Here is an 18,890-nt window from a genome sequence, read left to right as displayed (position 1 = left end):
AATGCTTTATTCTAACTGGTTATTTCAAGTGTTCTAATTTGATTTATGACAGCTACTGTCAGTAAAGAAAAAATAGATAAAGTTCACCATATCTATCATTACTCATTTACAATGAACACGCTAACATTAGCTTTAAATTAACGAGATTTGTGCATTGCACGAACAAAGATTATCATATATATAGTGTAATGGACTACTAGGTTTTTAATGGGACAAGTTTATTTATTTATTTTGTATTTTTCTTCAATTTCTATCTATTGCTAAACATTTCTTGTTCAATTTCACGAAACGATGAGGAGTTGTGCCATGAGTTAATTGTTCCATTGGTCACTAAACTTATATATATATCTTCAATTGTTCACTAAAATGTCGAATTTCAATCATTAAACTTTGAAAGTTTTACATTACTCACTGACATAACTTTCGTCTCAACACTTTTAACAAAACAGATGACGTATTGACGAAATGCACATGTTATGCCCCATCACACCGTTAAACTATGAGATGTCGAATTTTTGACCACTAAACTTTTAAAATGTCTTCTATTACTCACTAAACTTTGAAGTGGTCAAATTTTTAGCCACTGAACTAAGATATAGATGAACTTTGACCACTAAACTTTGAAGCTTACTCACTAAACTTTGAAGTGGTTAAATTTTTAGCCACTGAACTAAGATAGAGATGAACTTTGACCACTAAACTTTGAAGCTCATTATAAATTTGGATTTAATTTAACCTCTATTTATCTCCCTTTAAAACAAAACTCTTCAATTTTTATACTCATTTTTACTCACATTTATACAATAAAATATTTTATACGTAAAATCAAAATTTCTTCCAACCTTCCAACCACTCATTCTCCAAAAAATCACTATTTAAATTTTTTTTTTTTTAAATAATGGCCATCAAACAGGTGCTAAATTTTGAATTTAATTTTATTTAACAATAAATATATTTTAAAGGTACTCCGCAATTGAGTGGAATTGAGATAATAAAAGAGGGTGAATATTTCATTCTTCCATAAATGAGTAGCATTGAGACATGAAACCACTGCAATAAGTTGTCAGAAGGTACTCTGGTCTTGTGCAATTTCTTCTTCATCAACACGTGCAATTTCTTCTTCATCAACACTGGATTATTTCAGTGGCCCGTGATCTGCCATTTGTTCGTATATTGTTGCGAGGGCTAGGCCATCATGGATTAGGGCGCTGATGAAATTGGAGTCCGGCCAGAGGGATGGATGTGGATGATTGTCTTAACAGATGGAGAAATTTGGTTCCAAGACATCATTCCAAGAAAATGACACTGGTTCCTTCAAGCACATTCTTCCTTCTTTTTAGAATGTTTCGTGCTAACCTTGCGTTTTCTATGCTTTTCTGATTCAACAGTGTCTTTCAATTTCGTCAAAGCTGGTTCAAAAGAATGATATAGGAATTAGAAAATAAGAGAAAATGGACTACGTGTACAGTATCAACATGTATGCATTTTTCTTTTGCACGAAAAAAGTAACATCTTCAAGACTACGTCAAGTTTGAATTACCTACAGGATGAGTTAAACGATATAACCAACTTCCAAAAGTCAGTCGATAAAATAATGCACGAATTACCTGTAGTATACAGAGAACGAAGAGAGTCTATTGATTCAGATGGGATAGAATAAACAGGACATGAGTTGTTATCAGCCTTCTGCAAAAGCTTTTTGAATCGCTTAACCTGAAATGAATTCAAGCTCGTGAATTCCAAGTGTTACGAGCAATATATGATATGAGGAAAAAATTATCAAATTTCAGAACCATTATTGTTTGCATATATTTATTTGATTTATGTTAATTAGAGAAACGTCCAAATGATATTCAATATTGCTTCAGAATGCACGGTGGCAAAACATGTCAATAAAGGAGAATACAAAGAATAAGAAAAGCAGAATCAGCAAAGAGAAAAGATGAAGAGGATGGGAAAGAAGAAGCAACTGAAGAACCACAAGCAAGAAAGAAAAAGAAATACCTCATCTTTGAGCAACAATGTGAAGCAACGCCCAGTTTGACCAGCTCTGGCAGTTCGACCAGCTCGGTGAATGTATGTTTTGATATATGCAGGCATATCATAATTAATTACATTTTTCACCCCTTCAACATCCATTCCACGAGTCATTGCATCAGAGGAAACTAGCACCTGTATTTCTCCGGATCGGAATGCCCTCAATGTCTTGCTGCAAGACAGATTTTTAGGCAAATTAGAAAGCAATCGTGCACAACTGTATAAATAATGACCATGAATTGATCAAGAACTGGACATTGCAATCATAACTGAACAGATTTTGGTGACTAGTTTTCCCTTAAAAAAATTATGACATTTCACCTAGTAAACCTGAAAATGCTTATTGTATATCTATTTATCACTCGATTGCACAAGTTCACAGCTTGGCAATAAATCCCACTTCTTCTCTCCCATAACAAACAAAGAAAATACTACTGTGGGGGCAGAATAAAAATCTTACAGTTTCACAAATCCCATCAATTAACTTTCAATTTAAAACAGACGAAAAATGTACATTGATAGGGATGCAACTTCATACGCACACAACTGAACTGGAATTTTTTGACATGCAATATAGCCCGTCATCGCTTAAACGGATCAGAGCTGGCTGTCATTGACCCAAGATGAAAGAGATACACAAACACCGATTTTGAATTGTTATTTAATGTAACTAGAAAAAATCAAAAAGCCACTTTCCAGTAAGATATATACAAGCATTCCTTGAGCTTAATTCATGTTCCCTCCCCAAAAGAATCCTTTCCAAGGAGAAGAGATAGATGCAATTTTCACTTCTATACAAGCTCAAAAGCCATAGTACAATGGCCTCAAATATTTATTTATTTTTTATTATTATTTATTTTATTTTATTATTATTTTTTGGGGGGGTGGGGTGGGGGGAGGGGTCAACTGACTCAACTAGAACCAATATCACCGACACAAGGATAGGTCTATTTGATATATTCACATGCAGCTTATGGAACCTGTAGCACATAATGCTTATTTTTAGTAAATTTCTCTCCAGACTTAACAGATGTGAAGTAAAAAGCAAGTAGCACGGTCAGTGTGCATCCCCACATCAGTATTATTTCCTTTTATCCCCATCATGGCATCACTTTCGGCGGAGGTGGGGTCTATTATTTGTTTCAGAGCTGATTCTAGTTGTACTTACCCACCATAAGCAAGTGTGCGTGTGGAGGGAGAGAGAGTGAGATGAATCAAATTTAGCTCATGCCAACCCACCTTTATCCCACTATCTCCCCTTTGAGTTCCATCTATGGAAAACATTAAGAATGAACAGAAAATAATTTATTTTAATAAACAATGTAAGTGGATTTAGACTACCTTCTTATGGTCTGACGTTGAAGACGTGAGTATTCTCTGATCTTGATTTGCCAGTCACCAAAGAAATTTAGTAAGGTGCACAGCCTATGAGCTGACTCCACAGATGACGTGAAAACAATACACTTATCCCTTTGCAAAGTTTCCAGTAGGACAAGTAGATAAAGTGGTTTAAATTTTGGTTCGCATATCTGCACTCAATTGAAGGGAATTCATCCACATAAACATTAAGACAAATGTTACTACTTGACCAGTCAGAACTGCAGCCAAAGATAATAATTTAAGAAGTGACATACTTGAAACCAAAATTTATGAATCAAGTTTTTGAGTCACTTCAGTTTTCACCTCTTGAATTTCAGAATGTACTGAATTTCATATATATAAATCCCACAAGATATTTTAAACTTAAAAAATAAAATAAAATAGAGGTTATCTTTCTTTTTGATAAGGAAGACAAAAACAAAACAATAAAAGTTGTAACGAAATAAAAGAGTGCTTGTTTTCAGCATGTTCTATAACCACAAAATTTGAAGCAAATATACATGGAGTGATAAAATAAGAAAGAGAATGGTTGCACATGTAAAAGACTTGTGTTTTGCCAGTAGAATTGGATGTCCATACCACTTTGAGGGATTTTAGTTGTTCAGGGAGCTGGTAACGCCTTGGTCCAGTAGTCAAGAACAAAGGATGATGAAGATCAAGCTGCGCAAGCTTGCTTGGATCCTGGGTTAATGTGGCCGATAGAACCATCTTCATAAGCCTCGGGTAGGGCTTAGCCTTAAACCCCCGTTCCACACCACTGCATCAATTCCAAATAGGTCCAATTAATAATGTTAGTGCCAACTAGAAAATGCTTCAAAATCCTAAGGGTAAAAAAAAGAAAAGAAAAGGAGAATTGAAACATATTGACACCCCAAAAGTCACACCAAGTGCAATAACAAAAAGCAAGAGAATGCATCAGACAGAAATCAAATAAGTTACAAATATTTATCAAGACTTCTAATGCCTACAAATTAGTGCACACCTCTATTTTCTTCTACCATTTGTCATACATTTATGAAGATGTAAGACTAGATTGTAGTGAGTTATTATATACAATTAAAGTGTAAAATACACCACCAGAAGAAAAACAATAAGGATACCATCCAATGATCAATCTCGAGTATTGAACTATATTATACCAAACATATCAAGTCTTCAAACTTTTCATGAAATTAAACCAGCATGTTTTTAACAAAGTGAGAATCAAGAGTAGAACTCACAATCTCCTGATTGTCTTCAAAGGCCCAAAAGTAGGAGACAAAATGCTGCTTGCATCTGGATACAGACTATGATTATGAGCCTGTGCCAATTGAAGGACAGTAGGAAGCCATGATTGATAAGCCTCCCTAAGTAACCGATCTGTTTCGTCAACCACCTGAAAATTTATATTGTCAGTCATATGGGTTACTAACCAACATTTTGCCCAAATGAGGGCATACACAAACAGAGAGTGAACACCTGCATGTTGTAAATGTTCAGGAGCCTCAACAAATATAGATTTTTTCAGTTTTCATTACAAACTACTGGCCACATTACGCTTGTAAATAGTTTCCAAGCAAAAGAAGAGTCATTCTATCCACTAAAACAACTCCAATAGAGAGAAATAATTGACAAGCAGAAGATACTTCCAATGACAACATTGCAAGTAGGCTAAAAGATCTAGAAATGCATGGCCAAATACTTGGAAACAGAATGTTAGAAGTCAATACTATATACAGGCAACAGAAATGACTGATCACAAATTCAAATTGTTAATGCAAAAGAGATTTAAAAGAATTTTTGATTAAAAAAGGGGTCCATGGCTTCAATAATATTTGAGTTTATAGATAAATGGAAACAAAAATTTAAGCGCAAATGAAGAATATAGTTCCACTAGTAAAGTCAATCTCTTGCTTACAAGATAACAAAGATGATCAAGCGTAAAACCCTTCGTATTGTAAATATGGTCCATCAGCCTTCCTGGTGTTGCTACCAGTATGTCCACTGAACTTAAGCCCAATAAGAAATCTTCTGAGTCAAAACAGATACCGGCCTCTGGTGTAGGTTTCTTGACGAGATCTGCAATTTCATCTGCAATTGAAGACTGACCAACGGCCAAACCCACAGACAAACCCACTGCAGGAGCTAGGGAAGCAAAGACTTCTTTGACCTAAAAAGAACAACATCAAAGCTAATGTGAGTACTCTTCAATATTTAACGAGAAAGTCTGCAATAAAAAAGATTAGAATTACAAGAAAACACAGAAGTATAATCTGGAAAATAATGATTATATTATATTCCAAAACCACAATTGAAATAAAAAGCCACAAGTGTGTAGTGAATTTATAGAAATTAATATATAACCTGTACAGCCAAGTCGCGAGTGGGCAACACCACCAAAGCACGAAGACATTTTATCGCACGAGTTGACAACGTATGCACAATGGGTAAAGCATAAGCAAGAGTTTTCCCACTCCCCGTAGGTGAATTTATACAAAGATCACGTTCAAAAGAACCAGGTCCAATTGTCTCTTGCCAGACTGCAACTTGCACAGGAAAGAGTGAAGTGATACCCATGTTACATAAAGCAGCCTCTAACCTGAAAATGAATACAACTAAAATAAGGAAAGAAAGAAGGGCGATAGTGGGAGAAACAAAAATTGGACCACAGAAGAATTAAGTAACAAAACATTCAACTAATCTAACCACAGTATAATAAGTTGTGATCGTATTAATAAATCCATAATTTAATCCAAACCCCTTTCCTCAACTGCCAGAGATTTCCACTCAACTCAACAAACAAGAAAATATACGAAAAATAAAATAAATACATTGTTTGGCTGCACATAGTACCATCGTTGAACATATATTACCTGGGGTCCAGAAAAGGGAGGCAATTAAGCAAACATTCTTCGTAGAGGCTATTATCAACTGGATTTCTCATCCATGGCAACACCGACACTCTTGTCTTCTTTTGCTCTGTAGCCACCTCCATTACTTCAATCCAAATCCCTTTAAACCATTAAAAATCAGGTTGTTGTTTCATCAACTATTTAGCTACCAGCATCTGCGTGGAAAGCCAAACATATAAAGGTAAACTATCATAAATAACTACAAAGATCTCAACTTAATGTGACAACACTTGTAATCTAGTTGAACTTTTCGAATTCATTAAAAAGTAAACAAATTTGCTCAATTCCGCTAATTTTGTAGAATGTATAAAAAGGCAAATGCATAAACAGATAAAGCAAATAAATCAAAATGAAAAGCTTCAAAATAATATATAAAAAATAATTGCAATTTACATTCATCAGTACCAAATATTAACTAAACAACAATCAAAAGAACCAAATAATAAATTGCAAGTAATCTATAAAGTTATGGTTTGAATTTAGTGACTGAGCTACGTGGAAGAATTGGAATTTCCGGTCGTCCTTGCGTTTCTTTGCCTATTGCATATGGTTGATTCTGTGTCTAATAATTTAGGCAAACTGGTTTACTGTTTTAGATGGGCTAACCAATATTTTTAGATGGGCTAAAATAGTTTTAGCCCACAAATTTCAATATCATAAAATAAAATAAAAAGGGCTAGACCAAATCGGACTTAGCCTAATCCAGTTTGAATCCACAGTACAATGGGATCTAGTTAGGTATGTTAAATTAACCCATCTAAACATGTGTTTGATCACTTTCAAAAGCAAACCTTGCGATTTAATTGATCGAGAATATTTGAACATGCCAACAGTCAGCTTTTGCATGATGAACCAATGGGTAAGAGTCAAATTTTTATCCATCATCGCGCCAACTTTGTGCGTCTTATAGGCAATGGGCTGCGGAAATTCACTTATTCGATGAACTAGCTGTACATCTGCCCAGGAATAATTTCTTGTGCGAGGAAAGAAGATTACAAGATACTGTTTCCTGTCATGAGTTGGTTTTGCTTTCAATTGGCTTTGTTTTCAAAGTCAATAATGGCCGGTCCACTCTTGCACATCTAATTCCTAGTTGCCACTTCCCTCTCCACTATAGTATATAAACAGAAAATTATTAGTGCAACACTAAATCAAGTATATAATGTAAAATAAAACAATTCTCTAATTTGCTCTGTTGGCAGGCTGTTTGATCATCAAAACAAGTTGATCCCGATTAGATGACAAAATAAATTCTCCCTAATCAGAAGTAGGTCCACCATGTTTTCCCTAACAAAATCTGAAAAGTCCTCCATAACCCTTGTTAATCACCCCCCACTAGACCTCTCAGTAGGAAACCAACCACATTAAAATCTCCCCCAATACACGTTGGGAGGTTCCAGGAGCCATTATCCCAGCCAATTCATCCCACAATCCACCTCTACACTCATCTACATTAGGTCCATAGATTTCTATAAACATCCAACGGAAACTATCCCCGATATTTCTAAACGAAGGTGAGAGAGAAGATAGCCTTTCATTAATCTCCTCCATATAAAAAACTCTAGTGCCCACACTACTAGCACTCCTCCTGAAGCCCCGATGACCATACAAACTAATACCCCACATGTTGTCCCCCCATAGGTTGCTCACATCCCTCGAAACAACCTCCAACTTTGTTTCTTGTAAACATAAAAGGTCACCCTCCATCCCTTTAATAGATTACGAACACTTAACCCTTTTCCAGCTTCATTAAGCGCCCTCATGTTCCATTAATTATTTTCGGAGTCATCTTAACGCTCCATCATCCCTCCCCATCAAGTCTCTCCTTGACTCGCCACCCTTGACATTATAATTAAACGAACATTCAAGCCGCTTAAGCTCACGATCACCCTTTCTTCTTATCTCCTGGCGTACCCATCCCATGTCACCTACTAGCCTCCAGATCCTCGAATAATCGCAAGAGCCTATTTTCATACCCATCATAGGATACACCTACCATCTTTTACTGAAATCCGAAATTTTTTGAAGAACATAATTTGATGGTGTACGTCTAACATTAAGTGCACTAACTTTCGCTATCTCCTCAGCATAAATAGGATCATAATAGTGTCCCTCCTCTTCCTCCACCTTCACTTCACTATCTGTATCCTCCTTCTCGACGCCACCCACCCACGCCACCAAAGCATTATCATTCCCTAGATCTCCTTCTTTCGAATACTTAGAACAACTCCTATAGTAAGTGTTCACTACCATAGTTGCTAAGCTTGTCATCCCTCGTTCCTCAATTGCCGAAGTTGAATTTTTTGCCAAAACAATTCTGGTCTCTTGCTCACCACCCGACAACAATCCCTTTCAGGGGCGAATCCAGCATCAACGTTTAGCTAGGGAGGAGGTTGACTTTGACCATTGACCGTCAATTGTCTCCCATTTAATTTTCAATTAGAATTGATTAAAAAATCAAAATTCTCAAACCTCAGTAATAACTCCTAATTTGCTTTTCTATACGAAGAAAACAACAAACACTTCAGCCTAATGGGAATGAAAAAACGCAAGATGAGGTGCCCCAAAAGATGGGTAGATGCTTTTTAGCCCATAGCTTTCCCTGAATGCTCCACCAAAAATCAGGTCTAGGGGATCTCCATCACAAGAAAAATAGTTTCAAGGAACTGGTAATCTAAGCTCATATTAGCCGGTGCTTTGGTTTTTCATTACAACATTTCATTTCTCATTGTTACCCGCAAAATGAATGGCCAAAATCACTTGTTAGACACATCCTGTAATCTAACAATTTCCCTTTTTTCTCTATGTTGTGGCACTCTACTTGATCTCCACTCTAATTCATCATTTAATTCAAATATTCTTTGTTGATTTAGCATTTTTTACAAGGATTTTGCTCAAAAAGACAATGATTCCTTTCATATATTTCAATTAAAGTAACAAATAAATGTGATATTGTACATTTAAACAAGTGAACGGCTAGTGAACTTATAAAAGCAAACCAACTTTACAAAGTAACTATGTCGTTACGACTTTTTTCCCCAAAAAATAAAAACAATACAGAATACATATGTCAAAAATCATGATATATTTCGCATCAAGTAAGACTAACATTCAAAACAAGATAAAAGAATAAAAGGACTCACATTCGTGACCGATGCTTGAGTTTCCAAAAAAACTGCATACTTACAACCAGTGTTGAAACACAAGTTAGTCACACTTCCCCAGTTCCCACTTCGCACATCGTAGGCGTGAGGCCCTGCGACTACTTCTGCTTCGAATGGAAATGGAAGGAAGGGTTTGCACCTAGGGTTTCGATCTTTGGGTCTTTGCTCAGTTTGCCCTGCCGATTTCAACTTTCAAATGTTGGGGATTTGGAGTTGGGTTGTTGGTTGATTTAGGTTGGGAGAAATTAATACCATGGATGATGGATCCTCTATTGGGCCTAATTTTTTTTTTTAACAAAAAGAGGCTCGCCCAATTCCAGTCATCAACCCAAGCCCCAAAGAAAAAAAAAATGGAAGTCATCTTCTTTCTTCCCCCTTCGTCTCTGGCTCTGCATTCTGCAAACCCTACGCAGCTGCGCCTGCAGGCTACAACTCGGCGATTACGACGGCAACTGAACATTCCGACGGATCCAGCACGCACGGCCATGGGTGCTCACCAGGTGTTGGATTTGTCCCTGATCCCTTTATAGGCGAAATCGTCTCCAATGCACCCGCGGTTGTAAAATAATTGACCATTTGCTTCCAATATCTCTGAGTCCATATTCATAATACCCGACTCCCTTACTTAGGCCCAAGGCTCCATTTCTCGATGTGCCTTGATCATTGGGTCTATTTCATCCCTATCTGTTCCCTCCATCTCACCCCAATTTCCATCACTAGAGGAAATCACCACTTCAATCCACGTTTGAGACTCGCCAGTAGGTTTATCCGCCACCTACTTATCTTTAGTTTGGACCCATATCCATGATAGCTCCTTAGAATTCAAATTCGCTACATGTTTTCCATTGGTTGGAGACTCATCCAATCTCACCCCACACTTGTGGCAATGTCTTCCTGGAACCCACTACGGATCCACTTTCCGCTACCTTGAGCAATTTATCCAATTCCCCTTTCAACACCTGGATGCAGGCTATTAATTTGGCATTAGGATCAATTCTCTCATTTTTCGCCTTTTCCTTATGCAACAATGCCTGATGATCAGCATTTTGCGATGCCCATACATTTGCCATGACTTTGGCATAAGTCATCCCTAGTCGGCTCCTTTCTTCAGCTGTTCGACACTTAACCTTAACTCTGGCAACAATGGTGTCAATAAATGGCTGGAACACATAAAACCAATACCTATCACTCTCCATTCGCACCTTCCGGAACCATCACAGCTCCCTTTCACCGCCTCTCCCTATACTGTGCTATCATCAAAAACCTGTCATGACTGTTTACACAGCGTTGTGCCAAGAAAGCTCGGGAAGACTTATTAAACTTGGCGACGAATTCCTCCATCTTGTTACACCTCATTCATTATAGTCAAAGTCAAGAAATTATTTAGTCAAAGTAAGTAATTAAATTGAAGTAAGTAATTAAATTGGTCGAGTCAAAAGGATTTAAGTTGAATAAATGATTTTCATGGGACTTAAATTGTAATTACAAGTATTCAAGGGCTAGAAATGATGTAATAAAGGAATCTAGGGATTTAGTTTCTATTTTTGAAGATGAAGGGACTCAATGTGATATTGTACGAAGATTGGGGGACTTGACTTGCAATTATCCCATAGTTATCCATTAACTTAAGAGATAAATATCCAATTTTCTCATTTTAGGCCAAAAATGCAGAGAGCACGCTGAGACCAAAACATATGCTAAAAACAATGAAAAAACTGGTGGAAAAGGAGAAGGGAAGAAAAAAGTGGGAAAAAGGAAGAAGTAGATTTTCCAGCTTGGTTCTCCAATTCTTTAATTTGTCCTTTGATTTAGAGAGGTGAATTATTACTTTAGGGTTTTATGGAAAAATTTCTCAAGTTTGGGGTTAGAAAAAATTAATGATCATACATACATGCATTTATATATCTATATATATGTAATACACACACACACACATATATATATATCTATATATATGTAATACATACACACACACACACACACATATATATATATCTTATATATAATGTATTACATATATATAGATATACATACATACATACATTTATATATGTTTTGAGGTATTAAACAACAAGAATAATATATATATTGGAAGATTAGTGAAAAGAAGCTTGAAATATTTGAGGTATTAATTTATTGTGCTTAAGATATATAAACACTTGGTTTAAGAGATATTAGAGTGAACTAAGGATTTTTAGGTTTGATTTTGGCATTTGGAACTCATTTTTTTCAATTTTCGTACAAGCTATAACACAAGTGCTATTTTTACAATTATTCTCAGAAAGTGCTATTTCTATCAATGGTTTCAGTGACAGTTTTCAATATACAGAAACTAGTGTCACATTCCAATATTCTAGAATTTTAGCAGTGTTTTTGTCAAACCTTTGATTTTCAGATTTTAAAGGTTTGAATGAAATTATATGACAGATATTGAAGTCTATATAGTGGAAGTGTGAGTGATTTAATGGATTTGATGATGTATGGTGATTAGTTGATAATAATTAAAAAGAAGAAAAGTTGGGGAAATGGAGATGCAAGAGTAAATATAGAAGTTGAAGAGTTAAGTGGTGGATTTGTATTAATTTAATTGCCAAGTTTTAATTTGAGCAATTATACCGTTATTTCAAGTAGAGACGTGAAAGCTTGAAAATGTTCGTCAATTTAATCAAATTTCTATCTGTGATAAATTAATTACGTGTTCGATTATATGATTATTATGAAAAAAATTTACTATGATACATGTGGAATTTCAAAGATTGTATCTGGTACATTTGTGATTTTGGTACGTGAGATATATGTGATATTGAGATTGACCAGAAAAGTACCCATAATTATGTACTTCTAATACACCGAAAGGTCTTGACCGTATTCTATACTACACTACACTGAGGGGTCTTGACTGCGTACATATAGTTCACTAAGGGGCCTTGGCCGTATTCTAGAATTGCTTATGAGAAGTCTTTTGAGACCCGCTTCCATTCACTAAAGGGGCTTGAGGCCCGTGTCGGAAGTGTTTAGCCCGAGGGGCAATCTATGTGCGTATGACCATATTACAGATTTCAGTCAAAGGGTACATTTTTTTGTGGATTTTTCAATATATTTGATGTGATGAGATTATAGTACGAATATCAACCGATAATTATGAGATGATATTTTATAGTGATATGAGAAAGTCTTACATCTTTATTATTATTATTATTATTATTACTATTATTATTATTATTATTAGATGATGTCAACTCGATTTTCGATAAACTTTTATAAATGAGAAAGTATTTTTATTTTCAAAATTTTCCACCTACTGAGTTATCAACTCATATTTTTCTACAATTTTTCTTACAGGTAGCAATTGATTTTTGATAGCTAGAAGAGCCTGATGATTTCAGAATTATAGTCACGCTACATGTTGAGTTATAAGATTAATTTTGGTATAACACGAAATAATTATTTTGGGCATGTTGTTGCATCATATTTTTCACAAACGTTTGATTTCGGTGCATATTTTGTAGTAACTCATAGACAACCTTGATGGTGAATCTGGCAACTGGTAAGTATCTAGCATCGACGTACGTCACATTTCGAATCCATAGGGTGATTCGTGACGGATCATGTCATTACTCGCCCTCCTAAACTTATTCACCAAACGGCACCTAATCCACCCATGTTGCATCCTATATCTTCGATCCCCATTCCAATAGCTTAAATATGCCTGATGCGTTAACAAACACTATGAACGCCTTCGCCTCAACTCCAAAGCGTGAACTAAAGACCATAAGACCCGCTGCATCAGATTGTTTCCCATGATTTTGTGCAAACCAGCCAGCTGATGATGGAACTAACGGTCAAAATGGCCTCATTGTAGCGTGACCGCTTGGACATCCTCTTTTGTCGACAACGCGTGGGTCCACGTGCCTGCCCTCCTGATGTCGAAACGACCTACAAGGCCATCCAAACAGGTGCGTGAGACCTGTAGATGGTCGGACATGTGAAACAAATTTGTCTTCTCCACTCGCTCTGTTCTTGCCTTCTACCTTTGTAAATGTTGTTGCCAAGATCCTTCAACTCCTTGCCGACGAGTGAGCCATTGTCCTCCATGGATCCGAGCGACGGCACTAGGGTTTTCGGACGCATCTGCCGGGTGTGAGAGAGCGTGGCCGTAATTTTGTGGCATAAGGCCGATGGGGTTGGGCATCTGATCTGGGCTGTAACCGGCGCCGGTGAGGCAATGTTAGGTAGGGTTGGGTGGTGGGCGCCGGGCAAGTTGGTTTGGAAAAAACGGGAGTTGCCACCAATATGATCCTTGGAGTAATAAGACTCTGACCTTGATTTGTTGGACAAAAAATGGTTTCTTCCATCTACCCCAATCACATACAAGTACCAGGGGAAAAAAAAAGTTCACGTGTGAGATACTAGCATGCATAATTTCCATAAGAAGCATATTCTATTGTCCTTACATTATAAACTACTACTGACTTCAAAGCGTGAAGCTCGGCCAAAGAACTCACACTGTAAAAAATTTAAAGAACCATATCCGGATATCAATTTACACAAAAAAATTTGAATACCAATTCTGATCCCGACAGAATTCTCTGTATTGAATTCACTTATTTCACTTACATCAGTGTTCAGCATATCATTCTCAAAGAATTTAGAAAAAATCAATTATTTTCACCAATATAAGCTTTTGAATAATCTACATACATTTTTGGGTCGATTACCAAACCCTCAACTACAAAGAGGACGAAATAAAATTCTAATTCTTCGTCAGTTTCAAGTATTTGGAAATCGTGTTCAGAAAATGTTCTACTACACAAATCCTTCAGTTAAAATAACATATGCTAAACCGTGCATCATATAAACTGATCAGATAAGTACAATTTACGATTTAACAACCTGGAAAACTTTAAAAAATTAACAAAAAGAAAATAGTAAACACATGAAAGAATAAATTAAAATCAGAAATACGTCTATAATCATCAAGAAAGAGAAGTTTTCGAAAAGAATCACATCATGAATCTTAGACCCCAAAAAAAAAAAAAAAACACTATTGGACATCTTATAAAACTTTAAGAGAGAGACTTACTTCGGCAGGGATCGAAAGGAGTTGGCGGGGTAGAAGGCGGCGGTGGGGAAGATGGGGGATCGCCGGGTGATACCGAGGGTACCGGGAGCGGAGGAAGGGGTGTCGGATTCGAATTTCAGCAATTGGAGGGTGGTGTCTAGGGGTTTGGGTTTAACAGTAAAAATACTGCCAATTTGACAACAGAGGTTATGGATTTTTTATTTTTATCTTTTCCCCTTTTCCTGCAACACTACGGATTGACGAGGTGAAAACACTTGATTTTGCTAATAAAATAACATCCAGGATTAAAGGATCAACTCTTCTAAATTATTTTGATTATAGAGAAGAATAAGGCCTCTCAACATTTTTGTTTTTTATTTTTTGGTTCAACTTATCAGCCCACTTCATGATGAGTGTTTTATTTGGTCCTTTTTATGATCGTTCGATGTGGAAATTTCACAACATACATTATTTTTTATTTAAATCCATATTGTACTATTAAATATTATTTATATTAAAAATATCGCAATTTTTATAGTAAAAATGATAACTGAAAACTACTTCTCTCATCAATTAATAATTTAATATACTCATTGACCTCAATCACTCCATCAAATACATCCCAAATCATCTACTTAACTTGCCAAAAAAACATCCCAATCAGTTTTTCTGTTTACTAAAAAGAATCCTAAAACCACCCATCATCTTCAATTGATAGAAGGAATCTATCAAATTTGTAGCCTTATTCATATCAAAATCTTATTTTCTATAAGAATTTGTGCCAAGTAATTGACATCCATACTTCAATTAAACGAGGTCTAGATTTTTATCTCAATTATGTAATTCGTAATAGAGGTGAAGACACTTGCATCCAACTAGTCCATTACTAGAAAATCTTATTTTCTATCTTGATTTCCATGATATGGAGATATTCACTAGTCCATTACTGGAAGAAGGCAGAAGATAGAAGAATAGCATAAATAGAATAAAACATAGAAATATAGATCAAACAAGACAAAAGGTATACATAATACAAACACAATCACATTTATATTAAAAATAATGCAATTTTTATAGTAAAAGTGATAATTGAAAAAATACCTCTCTCATCAATTAATATCAATATTTTGAAAATCGACCCGATCATCGATCCGAAAAAGTTAAAAGGTAAAACGGTTGGAGTCGACTCAGAGTTAAAATAATAAATAAATATATTTATTTAACATTTATATTTGAGTAATTTAACATTAATGGGCCAAAAGGCCCAAAACACACATTAATCATTAACAAACCCTAAAATGAAAATTGAAAGTGCAACACAATTTTCCAGAAGGGTTCTGCTACAAATACAGGGAAGGGGACATGGATTTGATCCAGGGCTAAGGTCGGGCCAACTCGGCCCTGGATCCAATCTCGGGGTTAAGGATGAACATAATAATCCTTTTCCAGAATCTGTGGTGCCGATCTTCTCTTTTTATTACCATCTTCTCTCTCTACAGTAAAAATACATATTTACGTATACTAGTGGTTCTTATAATCTACTCTTCTTCACCGGTCCTATCTCCTTAACCTTCAATATATGTTTATGTATTTTTTCGATGGAAATTTTAGGTAGGGATGAACGTGGTTCGATTTTGGCGATTTGTATTATATTTTCAACTCAAATCATTTTGTGCGGTTTGAAATTTTTTCAAACCAAACCAAACCATAATTTGCGGTTTGATTCGATTTTAATCCGTGAAATACTTTTCGACATTATAGTAATATATTTAACTTAAGTTAAATATAAGTTTAAATGAGAACTAATAATGTTAAATGTTAAATTACATTCATATTTATCATGAAACCTATGAATAAATTATTTTCAAAGTTAGTTGCTAAAACAAGTTGATAGAACAAATACATCTTTTTTCATTTTTATTTACCTTTTCTTATTTGACATTCATATTGTCATATAGCGGTTGGTTACCTTTGTTATTACAGTTTGGTTAAAATTCCTTTCATTTTGCTAGTGAGATGTTAAACAAGGATTAAACGGAATATGTTTAGATATACAAAGATTGATAGAGTTTCGGCTTATTGGGAATTGACGAATTTTATCCTCTAACTAATTTATGAAAGTAGAAGGTAGTAATACTAGTTAGGGAGTTTTAACATTTTTATACATTTAATACGCTGTCTATCCTTCTTTCAAAATCACAAACAATTTCATTAATCATATAGGCACACAAACAATTATTTTTCTATCCAAACCGCAACTCGGAAGTGTATAATAAATCCAAAATAAATAAATAAATAAAAGAACAATGGAAAAATCACTTAAATAAAAATCTAAAACTTACCAAAAGAGAAGGGAGAAAGAGGTTGTTCAAATAGGGATTAGTAGACTAACAGGTAAAAGCGACAACTTACCGAAAGAGAAGGGAGAAAGAGGCTGTTCAAATAGAGATTAGTAGACTAACAGGCAAAAGCGATTGGCAATTCGCTCAACAGTAACAGACAAGTGTATAATATTAGGGAAATGAAAGTTTATGTTAAGGTTTCTGAAACTTTGAACGTTATTTGTTGACGTAATTTTTTTGAATTATAATTTGGATTGTTGAAAATATATGATTTTTTTTTCATTTCATATGATTTTGAAATAATTTTAGTTTAGTTTAAATATCGAATGAGGACGCCTGTTGTGAACCTATTAAATCATAAGTCAATAATAATGAACCTAATTTACTTTCTATTATTATTTCAATAGGTCAATTATAATTTGTATTGCTAAATTGATATTTTTTTGAAAAGTGAAAATTGTAAAATTTTTAAATTAATAAAATTTATTTTTAATTAAAAAATTTAAAAACAATTGAATTCAATTTTGTGCAATTTTTGAAAATAAAAAATCTAAACCAAACCATTTTGAAACGGTTTAGTTCGATTCGAGGAAAAAGAAATCACAGGTCCATGTGAACCCAAACCAACGGTTTTAACTTAACGATTTCAGTTCGGTTTGCGATTTCGCGATTTTTTTATGTAACCCTAATTTTAAGCAACGGTCCAAAGACTCATCGATTTTGGAACCCAATATGCAAGCATCTATGATAAACTGAACTTCATTATATCTTCTATTGTGTTGTTGATATTACACGAGAAATTACAGTAATGCATCATCTTTTTCATACTATTAAATTTTTTTTTAAATATTTTGTTAAACCCGAAAAAACTGTGTCGTATGGACTGGACAGTTTTTTGGGTTTCATACCGATTTTTATACATCCTGTTATTATGTTGTGATCGGACTGAATATCGGTCAGGTTCCCGATTGAACCGATCGGTCTGGTCCAAGTCTAAAAACATTGATTAATATACTCATTGACCTCAATCACTCCATCCAATACATCCCAAGTCATTGAGCTGATACTATTTTGGGAGGCAGCGTGCGCAAGATGTACAGCACTAGTGCTGAAGGAAGAATCTCGACTAGCTGTTTTTGCATCAACTATATGAGAAAACAAAACTAGGGAAGAAAAGGTTTGTAAACTTGATAAAAGCAATTTACCATGTAATAGATAAGATTTAGAATTATATGGTCCAATACTTCAAGAGATGCATTTGGGTCGAAAGCAGATAGCCCAACCTGTCGAATGTAGCAAAATAAAAGCATCACAAGATCAATAAAGAGTGCATCAAAGAATGCAGTGGAAGAGAAGTACAGCACAGTCAGATAAGATATAACTCCAAAATTCTATAAAAAAGTAAATCCAATGTTCCAACTTAATGACTTCTTTGTGCTTTTTGACATCTGTTAATGACTGGGGATTTATTCACAAGACATTAATTTTGAATAAAGAATAAAAATGACTGTTGTAATGTTTCTGGGCTTATGCAACAGGTGAACAAATGAAGACCATATCGGCCTATAAATCCACTCACTCACGATTCCCTTTTAATTTTGAAATACACTTCACCTCATAAAGCCCCATTTACATTGTACCCCAATGAATTCAAATAAAATAATATACTGCATTTCATGCATAGTTGAAATGGAAAATTGGATAGATCAAGAGTTTGATTAGGAATTTTCTTGACCTGTTGGACCCCATCAGCAAAAACCACCCCAATGACATTAAACAAAATGAAACCAAATGAGCACCAACTTAAAGAACAATCAAGTCAACCCCAAAATTGATATTAAATCTCGACTCAATTTTATTTTTATTTATTTATTTATTTTTATTTATTGTCATTAGAGCGGATGTTTTCATCAACCAGAAAAGGCCAAAAAAAAAGAAGAAGAAGAAGAAGAATTGAGATCGATAATTACCTTAATAGCAGTGAAGCCCAAAATAATAGATACAAAAATTGAAA

General features: G+C 35.0%; 1 protein-coding gene and 1 long non-coding RNA gene across 5 annotated transcripts; both read right to left on the bottom strand.

The window, feature by feature from the left end:
• Window positions 1–973: 973 nt before the first annotated feature.
• Window positions 974–14,734, bottom strand: LOC111390386 (DEAD-box ATP-dependent RNA helicase 1-like). 4 transcript variants are annotated; one of them, XM_023015423.1, is made up of 10 exons: window positions 14,533–14,734; window positions 6,270–6,408; window positions 5,761–5,995; window positions 5,315–5,566; window positions 4,638–4,792; window positions 3,997–4,174; window positions 3,379–3,566; window positions 2,005–2,209; window positions 1,608–1,713; window positions 974–1,409 (listed from the first exon to the last, which is right to left on the bottom strand). In XM_023015423.1, the coding sequence occupies exons 2-10, from the start codon at window positions 6,389–6,391 to the stop codon at window positions 1,315–1,317; spliced, it is 1,536 nt and encodes a 511-aa protein (XP_022871191.1). In that variant the 5' UTR covers window positions 6,392–6,408; window positions 14,533–14,734; the 3' UTR covers window positions 974–1,314. The 4 variants fall into 4 exon arrangements, with proteins under 4 accessions (XP_022871191.1, XP_022871189.1, XP_022871192.1 ...); XM_023015421.1 differs by having other exon boundaries at window positions 6,270–6,463; window positions 14,556–14,734; XM_023015424.1 differs by having other exon boundaries at window positions 14,556–14,734.
• Window positions 14,735–17,624: 2,890 nt separating this feature from the next.
• Window positions 17,625–18,890, bottom strand: LOC111390420. Its single transcript, XR_002701916.1, has 3 exons — window positions 18,847–18,890; window positions 18,082–18,159; window positions 17,625–18,006 (listed from the first exon to the last, which is right to left on the bottom strand). It is a non-coding gene; the product is annotated as an uncharacterized LOC111390420 (long non-coding RNA).

Source organism: Olea europaea, unplaced genomic scaffold (assembly GCF_002742605.1).
Source record: "Olea europaea var. sylvestris unplaced genomic scaffold, O_europaea_v1 scaffold680, whole genome shotgun sequence".
Lineage (NCBI taxonomy): Eukaryota > Viridiplantae > Streptophyta > Magnoliopsida > Lamiales > Oleaceae > Olea > Olea europaea.
This window is presented reverse-complemented; position numbering and strand designations above follow the sequence as displayed.

Bases quoted from the DNA above. Each gene is read 5' to 3' on its own strand.
- LOC111390386 (XM_023015423.1), bottom strand. From the start codon at position 6,391: ATGGAGGTGGCTACAGAGCAAAAGAAGACAAGAGTGTCGGTGTTGCCA. The intron at 5,996-6,269 runs GTAATATATGTT...ATTCATTTTCAG, and splicing joins CTCCCTTTTCTGGACCCCAG to GTTAGAGGCTGCTTTATGTA. The intron at 1,410-1,607 runs GTAATTCGTGCA...CTTTTGAACCAG, and splicing joins TCGTTCTCTGTATACTACAG to CTTTGACGAAATTGAAAGAC.